The sequence below is a fragment of the Phycodurus eques genome, chromosome 16 (assembly GCF_024500275.1).
Source record: "Phycodurus eques isolate BA_2022a chromosome 16, UOR_Pequ_1.1, whole genome shotgun sequence".
Classification (NCBI taxonomy): Eukaryota; Metazoa; Chordata; class Actinopteri; order Syngnathiformes; family Syngnathidae; genus Phycodurus; species Phycodurus eques.
Window position 1 is genome coordinate 9,719,805 of NC_084540.1, and position 12,620 is coordinate 9,732,424.

At 39.9% G+C, this 12,620-nt stretch overlaps 1 protein-coding gene across 1 annotated transcript in view; it reads left to right on the forward strand.

Moving 5' to 3' along the window:
- Positions 1-12,620, forward strand: part of smurf2 (SMAD specific E3 ubiquitin protein ligase 2) — a 60,766-nt gene that overhangs the window by 22,608 nt on the left and 25,538 nt on the right. The window contains exons 2-4 of the mRNA XM_061700744.1: positions 7,695-7,733; positions 10,246-10,354; positions 12,371-12,504. Of these exons, the coding sequence (XP_061556728.1) occupies positions 7,695-7,733; positions 10,246-10,354; positions 12,371-12,504 (282 nt within the window). The remainder of the gene's footprint in view (positions 1-7,694; positions 7,734-10,245; positions 10,355-12,370; positions 12,505-12,620) is intronic.

Consider the following 12,620-nt stretch of genomic DNA (forward strand, 5'->3'; position numbering starts at 1 on the left):
TAGAAGATGAACTAACCTGCTCCCAGCTGGTCACTGCTTTAGTCTGACCAGATGTTCAAATCCCCTCACTATAAGCCTCAAACCAATGTGCTTCAAAGTTTGATTAGCCGAGGTGATCTCTGAGTTTAATGAAAAATACTGTTCTTGTGCTATGGTCATGAAAACTACAGAAAAGGTGAGACAATGACTTCACTGATCTTGCCAATTGACTGCAAAGTTACTATGAATGGTCGTCTGATAGTTTTTATTTTTTTCCCCATGAGTCTGGTGGTGAAGGTGGTTTCTCGAATGTCGGAGAGCTATTTTCTAATGGACGGAATTCCTGATTGCTGTTCTATTCCTTGCACTTTTCCTTTAGCGGCTCTGAAGTTTCAGACTCCCAATTGGCTTCCCTGCTGCCACTGTCTTCCTGTGTCGCCCAGTCTGGTGGTTTTCCCTCCAGCTTCTGTTCTCAGCTGTAATTCAGTCCTGTATGTTTTCCTAAGGATCCTATGTAGGTATAATTTTAGTGTTGCCTTCCTGCAACGTGGCTCGCAGAGGACTGCATATGCACTCATTGGAGGGCCTGCAGCTTTTCTTCAGGAAGGCTTGGTTTTGGCAGGTGGTCGCTCATTGTGTGGGCCTCCTCTCTCCATCAGTGACTTGGACGGTTACTCCCGACATTGTGGACGTCTGCTAGGGCTGCACTATATATTGTTTGAGCATGGTCATCGCGATGTACGTGTGTACAGTAGTCACATCGCAGGGTCTGCTGTGATGTTGGTGTACTTAATATGCAGTGAATCAACTGTAATATTAAAAAAGACCAACAGAGGGACCTGTTTAGACAAGCACATAAGATTAGCGCTCGGTATATCGTGACCCTTCAAACAACGCGCGGAGCAGCCCAGACTCATTTCCTTGTATGATAACAATGAATGAGGACACGGGGAACAATGTACACCAGCTGCGTTCCCTGTATCGCTCTTCAGGATGAAACTAATGCGCGTTGCAACAGATTTACATTGGTTGGGGGGTGGGGGGGAGGAGGCGGAGAGCTATGGCTACTCTGAAGAGGCAAACTTCAGGTGTACACAACAATGTGTGTCATTGAAACTAATGCACTCAAATATAGAAATATGAATGCATATTATGTTAAAATATGTGTTAAAAAAACAGATTGATTTAAAAAAAAAAGGTAGTGTTAGTAATTTGGAAATGACCATACAGTGTGACTGGGCATGAAAAGAAATGATTTCAACTTCGCCTGGACTGTTACATACTCATTACTACAGTGCATCTAAATACTGGTAGACCTTACACAAATGACTCAGTATCCATTTTTGCATAATTTATTTTCTACTGAAACTACTATAAACTGCACAAACAACACGGAGAAGGAAAAAGAGAAATGTGTATGGGTTTTCACATCACGAGTATGTTAAATTGTCATTTTTTTCCAATATCGTGCAGCCCTAACGTTTACTAGAGCCTTTTGATTTTAAAATAACAATGTAACTTTCCTGGTCTGCGTGCCATGGGTGTTTTGACTTTTTATGTATGTACTGCTCAAAGAAGGGCTGCACTGGCAACTGAAGTTTCATGTGAAGATGTTTCTTTGTTCTGCTAGATTTTTTGTTTTAATCTCCTTTTCACAGCAGTAAATGGTAAACCAGTAAATACAGTTCTGCCGAATAATGCTAAGTATTAAAGGAATTTATTTTCACTGGAACTGTCTACGCCCCAGAACCGTAAAAGCACGGCCCTTCGATTATGCCTCACCAGGCATCTTTGGTGCATGTTTGTGTCAACAAGCAGACAAAAGGTCGGCGTCAGAGCACATCTAGCTAGGGGACATTAGATCATTGCAGGGAGAACATACAGTCGCTCAATAAATGTTTGATGATGATAGTTTTCTGTCAGCAACTACTTCAGTAATCCATCTCTTTTACGAAAATGTGAAAAAGCCTGTTATTTACACACACATTGCAAATGTGCTCACAGTCCCAGTTGAGTTTACTGTAAAACTGATACAAAACAAATTAAACATTGTATATTTAAATATTTCAACACCAAAATGTTCAACCCAGCCTCATAAAAACAAAACTTGCCAAGCTTAATGCTACAAATATCATGCAAAACGACAAAGACGGGCTAATAAAAATCAGTATCAATGTTACGGTAATTATAAACTTCAAACAACTGCTACTTTAACTCACACAGAGCAGCATCACATACAACAAAGAGAATTGAACATTGTATATTTAGACACCAAACCATTGACTACAACATTACACAAAGGCATATATTTTCTCTGCTTAGTAGGGGACCTGCTCTGCTTCTTCTTCTCTTAATTATGCTGCACCTACATCCAGTAAAGCTCAGTGCTGCCTGGAATGTTGCGGCACAATGCTGTGCTACACTGATGATGCGCAACTAAAAAAATTCTATACTATAACACTATAAAACCCCCATTAGACAAACGATCGCTTACAAATCTGTGATATACCGAAAGTCGAATTTCACTTTTATTGTACATACATACAGTGTCTCAATTCTTCTCTGTTGAGTTGATTGGCGTTACCCTGTGTTGTGCTGGTATGACACAGCTATTGCCATCACAAGAAAATACAAGACAGGTCACAGTTTGCCCATTACAAAGCAAACTGAAGTTTACCACTTAGTGCCAATATACAATACTTTGTATAGCTTAAACTAAGACCTGCCACCTGTTACCTTACACCCCTTACCTCTGACAGAATCCAAGTGGCCCATGTTTACATACGCACACCATCTTCCGTGTGCCTGTTAATAATTACTTAGATAGATGGAGCTGGATTGAACACGCGTAGTCTGCGGGCCCGTGTGCTTGAGCACGTGCATGGCTTTGTGTTCAGGGCGACTGGAAGCAATGTATACCAGATGTTGCAGAAATGAGTGTGTTTCTATGGAACGTAACACATTCCCAGGGATGTTTGCGGAAAGAAATTCTTCCTCATCTGTCGAGCATGTTCTGCACTCCCCCTTGAGCGCCAAGAGGTTATGCGTCTAGTTGAACTTTCCTTTTTTGTTAATACATTCTCCGTCTGTCTTTGGATGTGGCTACGGTTATTAAGCTTAACATTTACTGTCTGTATGTGTGCACAATATGCAGACTGTTTCATTTTTCTGATGCATCAATAAGAAGGCACGTGTACCTCCCTCCATTTCTTGGTGAGCAAAAAAAATGTTTCGACTTGACCTTAAATATTGCATGGCGATCTATAGTTGTGTGCATGTCTAAGTATGTGCGGAATGGGATGGAGAGTAAGATAAATATGCAGAGGTTGTAGACTGTGTGACTGAGACCGCAGTCTGGCGCTATAGGTGTGCCCTTGTCTGTTTGTGTGAATAAAGTCTGAATACTCCCACCTGCACATGAGTTGAGCCCAAAAAAGGCACACTTAGAAGCAAACCACAGAGCTCGACCTCACATCATGCTGCTTGCGTGCTTGATAAGTGTGAAATGGACTCGTGGAATTATGATGCCTGTCACCTCACTCGGGCCGGTTTTTAATGCAATATGCTTGCAGTATTGTGAATGGAATTGGAATATATCCCTAAAACATGACGCCATGTTTCCTCATACAGTGGCTAGAGGTGTTTAATTACTCAACTGCAAATATTGCCTCAAGTCTGTTTAGGATAAGGCTTTCATCAGGGGGGAAGCCTTTATTTCGTACAAATATGTTTTAATAATGGTATTAAATAGTGTTATATATTTTTACTAAGTTTCTTCTAATTTCCGTAATTCTTTTTGGGGTCCATGTTCAAATATTGTGCCTCTTTTGCACCGGGCTTCATACAGAACCACTACCTCTTTAAACTCTGGTGTAAAATTCAGCTTTACCAATGGCATGTGTGTTCTAAAGCAGCGGCCCGCAACCACCAGGCTGCGGACCGGTACTGGTCAGTGGACCATTTAGTTCTGGGCTGCACAGACAGACAAAATATCGAATTGATCGTCACAGTCTGAAATGATGTTTTATTTTGAAAGTCAGGTGCATCTTCGTGTGCCTCTGTCGAACAGCCCGTTTCAACTACATGATACGGAAGTGAAAAAGTAAATATCACAAGCTAGCAAAAAATCAATGAGTAAAAAGCAAGAGTAGCGCTTCTTTGGAAACGGGAAAAGACCAAATGATGAGAGACAAAAAGGACCTACAACTTTCAAGAAAAACGGCTGCATTTAACACATAATAATAGCAGTCCTACTTAAAATATGGGTTTATCGGTACAGGTGATTCTCAGGTACCAAGCCCGCTCTGCGTAATATGCGGCGACAGGCTCGCAAATGAGGCAGAGAACCCTTTTATTATATATATATATTATTATTATTAGATTTTAATATATGTCATATTTATATCTAATTTATATGTATATATTATATACTGCAGTCATGCATTTGATATATTTTAAAATCCACATTTTATTAAAACAGATTTAAGTGCATTGAACCTTATAAGAAAAGTAGGAGATGAATCAAAATTTTTGCACCTCCAAAGCCAGTCGTCAAGGGGAGCTTAGTTTATTGCCCCTTCAAAACCGATCGATAGTACTTTTTCAGTATTGTATGAAAAAGCTATGCTATGACTTACATTTACTCACTTTATTTTCACAATTTTTTTGTTGTTTTTTTAACCTGTCCTGTTCAGCTGCATGGCCATGCAAAATGGTGGATCTGTATGCCTTTTGTGCTGTCACACCTACGGACAATTTAGTATTTAATTAACCTTCCATGCATGTTTTTGGAATGTGGGAGGAAACCGGAGTACTCTTGAGAAAACCCACGCAGGCACGGAGAGAACATGAAAACTCCACACAGACGAGGCCTGATTTGAATCCGGGACCTCAGAACTGTGTAGCAATGGTGCTAACCAGTCGTCCACCGTGCCGCCTCCTCTTTTAGATAATCAACAGTATTTTTTGTGAATTCACATTGTGCATAAAGCAGAAAATTTAATTTATTTATTTCTAGTGAAGCAATTTCAAACACAACTAGATTACTGTTTAAACACAGCATTTCTTTGTATCAAAAACACAAGATGTTTAAAAAAAAGTAGTAATGCAAGTTTGTCATCTTATTATAAAGGCACAATTTTATCCAACTGTGGTATCACAGTCGGAACACTAGGGGACACTGTGTAAAATATGTCGAAAAGAGGCAAAGAAAAGGACACAAAGAAGAATGTAGTTTCATGTCAAATAGATGCTAACTGCGTGCTGATTGAGTGGTAAATAAAGTGAATAAAACAAGAAGACTGATTTTTAAGAACAATACACTGACTAAACCAGACTGTCATGAACAGTAAGCCCAGACAGCGCACGGCCGGCCCGCCGTGCAACTATTTGTGTGATCACTCACAAAGCTAGCTGCTAATGCTAACGAACCTTATTTAGCTGTCACAGTTATTGTTGATTTATGTTGTACTCTTGTTTTTTTAATTTATTACAGATATATATATATATATGTATATATATATATATTTTTTTTTATGAAACCATTACTTTATGTAGTGTGCTAAAGAATGACATCTTGGTTGATTGTTGTCAACGGTCAAAAGATAATAACGAACTACACATGAACAATAATGGTGTGGGAGTCATGACTTAATAAAGAATTATTAAGGTGTTCAGCATTATGATGTCCATCCATCCATCCATTTTCTGAGCCGCTTCTCCTCACTAGGGTCGCGGGCATGCTGGAGCCTATCCCAGCTGTCATCGGGCAGGAGGCGGGGTACACCCTGAACTGGTTGCCAGCCAATCGCAGGGCACATAGGAACAAACAACCATTCGCACTCACAGTCATGCCTACGGGCAATTTAGAGTCTCCAATTCATGCATGTTTTTGGGATGTGGGAGGAAACCGGAGTGCCCGGAGAAAACCCACGCAGGCACGGGGAGAACATGCAAACTCCACACAGGCGGGGCCGGGGATTGAACCCGGGTCCTCAGAACTGTGAGGCTGACGCTCTAACCAGTCGGCCACCGTGCCGCCCATTATGATGTCACTCAGTGTATATTCTTGAAGTAAAACAGTAAGCTTCACATAGAGCAATAGTAAGAGACAACTAATAAGTGTAAGTTTCATAGTGCTTTGGTCAAAGTAGCAAATATTTTCAAGTCGTTTGGTTCAAGTCCAAGAGAAGTCACGAGTCATTGCTCTTCAACTCCAAGTCGAGTCTAAAGTCATCAAATTCATGACTCGAGTCCAAGTCATGTGACTCGAGTCCACACCCCTGGTGTTTACTATTGTAAAAATGTCTACAACTATACAGGGCGTTATCAGAGGTCATAGCAAAGGTCATGTCTGCCAGCTAGCGGTGGCATCTGTTGTGGAAGTGCGGTGTTTATTTATTGATTTGGATTGTGATTCATTGGGGCACTGCGTCTTAGAGTGGAGGACAATACTTGGGGAAGTACGTACACTTATTTACGCTGTATTCACGCTTCACATTTGGTTCAGTTAAAACAAACTGAGAGCCAGTTTGTGTCAACAAAGCACACAAACGGAACATTTGTGTGCTTTGTTTGGAATGTGTGAATGCTATCAGGCGGCACGGTGGACGACTGGTTAGAGCGTCAGCCTCACAGTTCTGAGGACCGGGGTTCAATCCCCGGCCCCGCCTGTGTGGAGTTTGCAGGTTCTCCCCGTGCCTGCGTGGGTTTTCTCCGGGCTCTCCGGTTTCCTCCCACATCCCAAAAATATGCATAGTAGGTTAATTAAAAACTCTAAATTGCCCGTAGGTGTGAATGTGAGTGCAAATGGTTGTTTGTTTGTGCCCTGCGATTGGCTGGCAACCAGTTCAGGGTGTACCCCGCCTAGGCTCCTAATGAGGAGAAGCGGCTCAGAAAATGGATGGATGAATGCTATCATTCGCACCCTGTTGTGAACTATATAAGCGGAGTTAGTATTGGTGAGGCACTTTCAAAATAGATTTTCCAATGTTTTTGTGATCTCGACAGGTAAAAATAAGATGAAAAACATATTTAACACAACAGACAGTTTCATCAAGTCATACATCAAAGTAATGGTCCGAAATGTTGGGACTTTATGCATGTTATTTTTATGCCACAGCCTTAGTTCCAATGAGTTTAAAAAGACAACTTGAGGTTCAAGCTGTGAAATTATATATTGTGTGTTACATTTCTTTGGAATGGGCCTTTGCTTGTTGCCATCGTGAATAATATTTAGTGCAGGGAAATAAATGCTCTCAAATGTTATCAGCTCTTTGCCTTCTACAGCACAAAGTCCCAGTAGTTTCCAGACCAAACCCATTAATCACTAATAGAAACTAAGCTTGACTCACTGCCTGTAGCGGTTAATCCAGATGCCCAGGGGGTGACGGCGTTTCCTCATCCACATATGCATGCACGCACGCACTGAAAATTGATAAATTGATGGATGTATTGTCTTTCAGCCATTTTGTTTGTTTTCTACTCAAAACCTGGCTTTGTCAAATCTCATTGCTGACACTTTAAGAACAACGATGAATACTTTCCAGAATATGATGAGTTACTGGCTGTGATCGTCCTGACTACAATTGTTTTCCTTTAAAAAAAAATTGACAGTGTTAGAATAGCTAGCATTAAACTAAACAGTTGGCTATGTAGTTTGATACATTTGACTTTAGTAATATGCAACTGTCCATTTTTTTTTTTTTTCATTTCAGTCCTCTGTGCCAAAAACCTTGTCAAGAAGGACTTCTTCCGTAAGTATGAGCCAAACCAATCTTCTTTATTTCACAGTCTATTTGAGCGTGTGTTTGTAAATTTACTCTAAAGGTGTTTTGAGATTAGGAAATGTGGGTCATCCTGGTCTGATAAAATTCCCGCTGTCAGCTTGTGCTAGACATCAGCACGCCATTTGCACAGATGTGAATGTTTTACTAAAAATGATTTTTGGGAATACAAAGAGTGTGTTGTCTGCTCCATCATGTTTAACATTATTTTTGACCCTGTCTCAATACAGACAATTTTACATCAATACAAGTTGCTTAAATACAACTAAAATAGAATGAATATAAGTCAAGTGTCTTGTAACCACTTTGCAATAACTGGCCACAGAAGGGAAAGTATCCCTTTCCCTGGGAAGTTTTGCATGTATTTTGTTTTGTTTGGGTCAGGCTGTCATGGTACATGTGCATGTAAAGGTCTAGTGCTCACTCAGGTGGTTTCTGTGGTGCCCATTCCTGCCATTCCAATGCTCCGGAGCTGAGCAAACATTTTGTTTGAGGGAGTCGGTAGAGAGCAGCACTGAGCAAAAAGATAAAACTGTCAAGTTGGGACGTTGTGTTAAACATGAATAAAAACAGAATGCAATGATTTGCAAATCATGTTCAAACTATACTTAATTGAATTCACTACAAAGACAAGATATTTAATGTTCAAACTGATAAACTTGATTGTTTTTAGCAATTTTATGGCTGCAACACGTTCCAAAAAAGCTGGGGCAGTTGGCAAAAAAGACTGCGAAAGTTGAGGAATGCTCATCAAACACCTGTTTGGAAAACAGGTGAACAGGCTAATTGGGAACAGGTGCCATGATTCTGTATAAAAGGAGCTTCCCTGAATTGCTCAGTCATTCACAAGATGGGGTGAGGTTCACTTCTTCGTGAACATGTGCGTGAGAAAATAATTGAACAGTTTAAGGACAATGTTCCCCAACGTACAATTGCAAGGAATTTAGGGATTTCATCATCTACGGTCCATAATATCATCAAAAGGTTCAGGGAATCTGGAGAAATCACTGCATGTAAGCGGCAATGCCGAAAACCAACATTGAACGCCCGTGACCTTCGATCCCTCAGGCGGCACTGCATCAAAAACCGACATCAATGTGGAAAGGATATCACCACACGGGCTCAGGAACACTTCAGAAAACCAATGTGAGTAAATACAGTTCGGCGCTACATCCGTAAGTGCAACTTAAAACTCTACTATGCTAAGCAAAAGCCATTTATCAACAACACCCAGAAACGCCACCGGCTTCTCTGGGCCCAAGCTCATCTAAAATGGACTGATGAAAAGTGGAAAGGTGTTCTGTGGTCCGACGCGTCCACGTTTCAAATTGTTTTTGGAAATTGTGGACGTCGTGTCCTCGGGGCCAAAGAGGAAAAGAACCATCCGGACTGTTATGGACGCAAAGTAACTTACACATCTGTGAAGGCACCATTAATGCTAAAAGGTACATACAGGTTTTGGAGAAACATATGCTGCTATCCAAGCAACGTCTTTTTCATGGACGATGAGATGAGATGACTCTGTCCCAGCTTTTTTGGAACGTGTTGCAGCCATAAAATTCTAAGTTAATGATTATTTGCTAAAAACAATAAAATGTATCAGTTTGAACATTAAATATCTTGTCTTTGTAGTGTATTCAATTAAATATAGGTTGAACATGATTTGCAAATCATTGTATTCTGTTTTTATTTATGTTTAACACAACGTCCCAACTTAATTGGAATTGGGGTTATACTTCGAAGGTGGAAAAATTCTAGTTTGTATTTGAAATATATCTTTTCTGACACACCTCGTATAATATACATTTAATTAATTGTGCTGCTCATATTGCACTGAGCAGCCAGACCATTTCCTAGCAAGCTTCATTCCTGATTATATGATTATCATTACACTTTTCATCTTCATGGTGGCATCACAAAAAAAACATTAAAAAAATCAAACAATTGTAGCGTTACTTCTTCTGACAAGATTGATGGCATCTCACGTGACATTGTTCGTTATGATGGTTTGAACTCCAAGTTTTGATTGACTTTTTTTTTTTTTTTTTTTTTTTTTTTTTAAATCAATCACCAGAAAACCATAACCCATACATTTAATTCATTGCAGTTTGAGAGAAGAAAAGATAAACAGATAATCCAAATACTTTATGCAATGTTTTTTTCTTCACATAATAACCACAGAAACGGGATGATAATGATTAATAGCAGTCCTATTTTCCTTTGCGGGTGCCATGTCTTAATCAATTGTTTGCATCTCGATTTTTGCACTCACTAGCCAAACCCAGTCGAGTACAACTGCAAGCAAATGTAAGAGCTGTATGAAATTTAGCATTTCAAATATTGTTATCGCTACCTTGACAGCTCTGACAAGCTGGCCATTCCTTTCTTTGAAAAGAAAGATTGTTGTATTGGCCCTCCTCAGATTGTACATGTTTACCTAATATAGTGGTCTTAGTTTGGTGGTACTTTTCTCTCCATGTAGGCCTCCCTGATCCTTTTGCGAAGGTGGTCGTAGATGGTTCGGGGCAATGCCACTCGACAGATACTGTGAGGAACACACTTGACCCCAAGTGGAATCAACACTATGACCTGTGAGTTACCTCCTGTATTTGAATGTTTCCCACCCAAATTAAGGTGTATTTTGATGACGGATGAAAGTTTAAGACCATGTTTGAAGCCTCACAATGTTTATGTGTCCCTATTTAACCTCAGTAAGTACATTTAGAAATGTCAGGATTTGAACATTACCAGCTGTAAAAGCTCACACTTTTCTAGACAGTTATGACATAACCCTTCAATGCGAGCAAACAGTCTAAAAATGTCCCCTGGAACAATATTTCATACACAGAAATAGACTCTAGTAGTATTTTCTTCCAATGACTGGAACACGTGCATGTCCAGTACATTTACCCTGATCTCCTTTCCCAAAGATGGCTTGTCCTGTGAAAGTAACCTGGAAAAAATTCAGACAGAGCGCCTGAGTGAATGTGAGAGTGAAAGTTTCCAATGTTTATCCAACCGACGAGCGTAGCCAACTGCAGAAGGAAGCGTGAGTCTTAGTTTGTTTGGTTGCTCAGGATACCGGACTCTCTCTTTTTTTCATTTCCAATATACATATATTATATATTATCTGTTCATGTCACATTTGACTTGAGGGGGAAAGGTCATGTGCATGTATTTACATTTTAAGCGTATGAGGGAGACAGACCTAGGTTTAGCATAAATCCTTTGGGATTTGCTGTGAATAATTCTTCCAACGTTGTGTTGGATATACACCCTCTTCACTCTCATCTTTAATCCCAATTTAATAGAGGAGAGGTTTTAGTCATCTGATCAACCCAACAAGCTATCTGGCCTTAAATTATACTCCACCTGTTCTCCTTATGCAGTCTCTCTTAAAACATATGGCATGGTTTATTCTGGCATAAGTACACCTATTAGTCTTGGTCTATAAATGTCAGGAAACCTGATTAATCATGTACAAGGGGTGCTAAGTTTACGATAGAATTCAGTCCCTGCGGCTAAGATGTAAGACGCGCCGTAGTCTATCGCTAACCTATGCTAATGCAGTTTTAAGTCATAATTACAATAAATGTGTATTGAAAACACCTATAGCACATAAATATAAAACAATGAAAATAAAAACCATAAGTATGGCAGTAACTGAGCATGTGTTCTTGTGCTCTTAACATGGGATCGTCAGAAACCGGCGAAATGTGGCTACGACCACGAGAGCCGATGTTGATTCTGTATCAACTAGCTAGTGTTCTAAAGCAGTGATCGCCAAACATCGTGCCGCGACCGTTTGGCTTCTGATCGGGAAGGTCCGTCAGCTTGTAAGCAGCTCTGGCTAATTTCCTCGAAAAGAAGGTTGTGTTTTATTTCAAAATGTTTGTAGAGGGTATTGGCATTACACTACAGTATCACGTTATTTTTACAATTTATTTTTAATGTTGGGTAATTCTTTGAAAACTACTATCAGCAGATAGTACCACCACTTAGTCTTTTTTTCCCTCAGTTGTTAATCCTTTTTTAGCATATTACTCTCTTTGGATGCATGACTGTGTATGTTATCGGAGATGATTCGTATTAAAGATTGTGACCAGACTAATTAATTTTATTATATGGCGGGTGTTGCAGATGACCAGGACTTTACGGTACTTCCTTCCTCCCATGTACTGTATGTCTGACCTAGCCGCGCTCTCACGTTGCACTCCAGACAGGCATTTGGCATTGACTCAAAATGTCCAGACATCTTACTCACAGACCATTGTTTCATATCCCTTTTGGTGACTGCTATGATAATTACACTGAGATCCCCTTCTGTCACTTCTACAGAGTTTAATTAAGGAGTGAGTCCTCCCAACTACATGTGTGAAAACAAGTACTCACATTCATAGCCTCACCTGATATTGTAACAAAGAGAGAACATGTAACGTGGTCACAGGGAAGCTAAAACATAGAGGCTATAGAGAGAGATGAAAATTCTGGAGGTGCTGCTTGGACTGATTTACCTATCTTTAAGAAACTCAGACAGCGCAGACTCTTATTGTGTCTACTGTACATGTATCATGAATATATTTTATGTATTTGTATTTTCACCTCAGATACATCGGGAAATCAGATTCTATCACTATTAGTGTGTGGAACCACAAGAAGATTCACAAGAAACAAGGGGCTGGCTTCCTGGGATGCGTTCGCCTTTTGTCCAATGCTATCAACCGCCTTAAAGACACAGGCTGTAAGTGATACTCAACCTTTGTTTGTAGTGTGACATTGACATGTTGTTAAATTTTTTGATTCTGTATATTATTATTAGTCTTATTAGTAGTCGTATATAATGTTGGTCGGACCCTT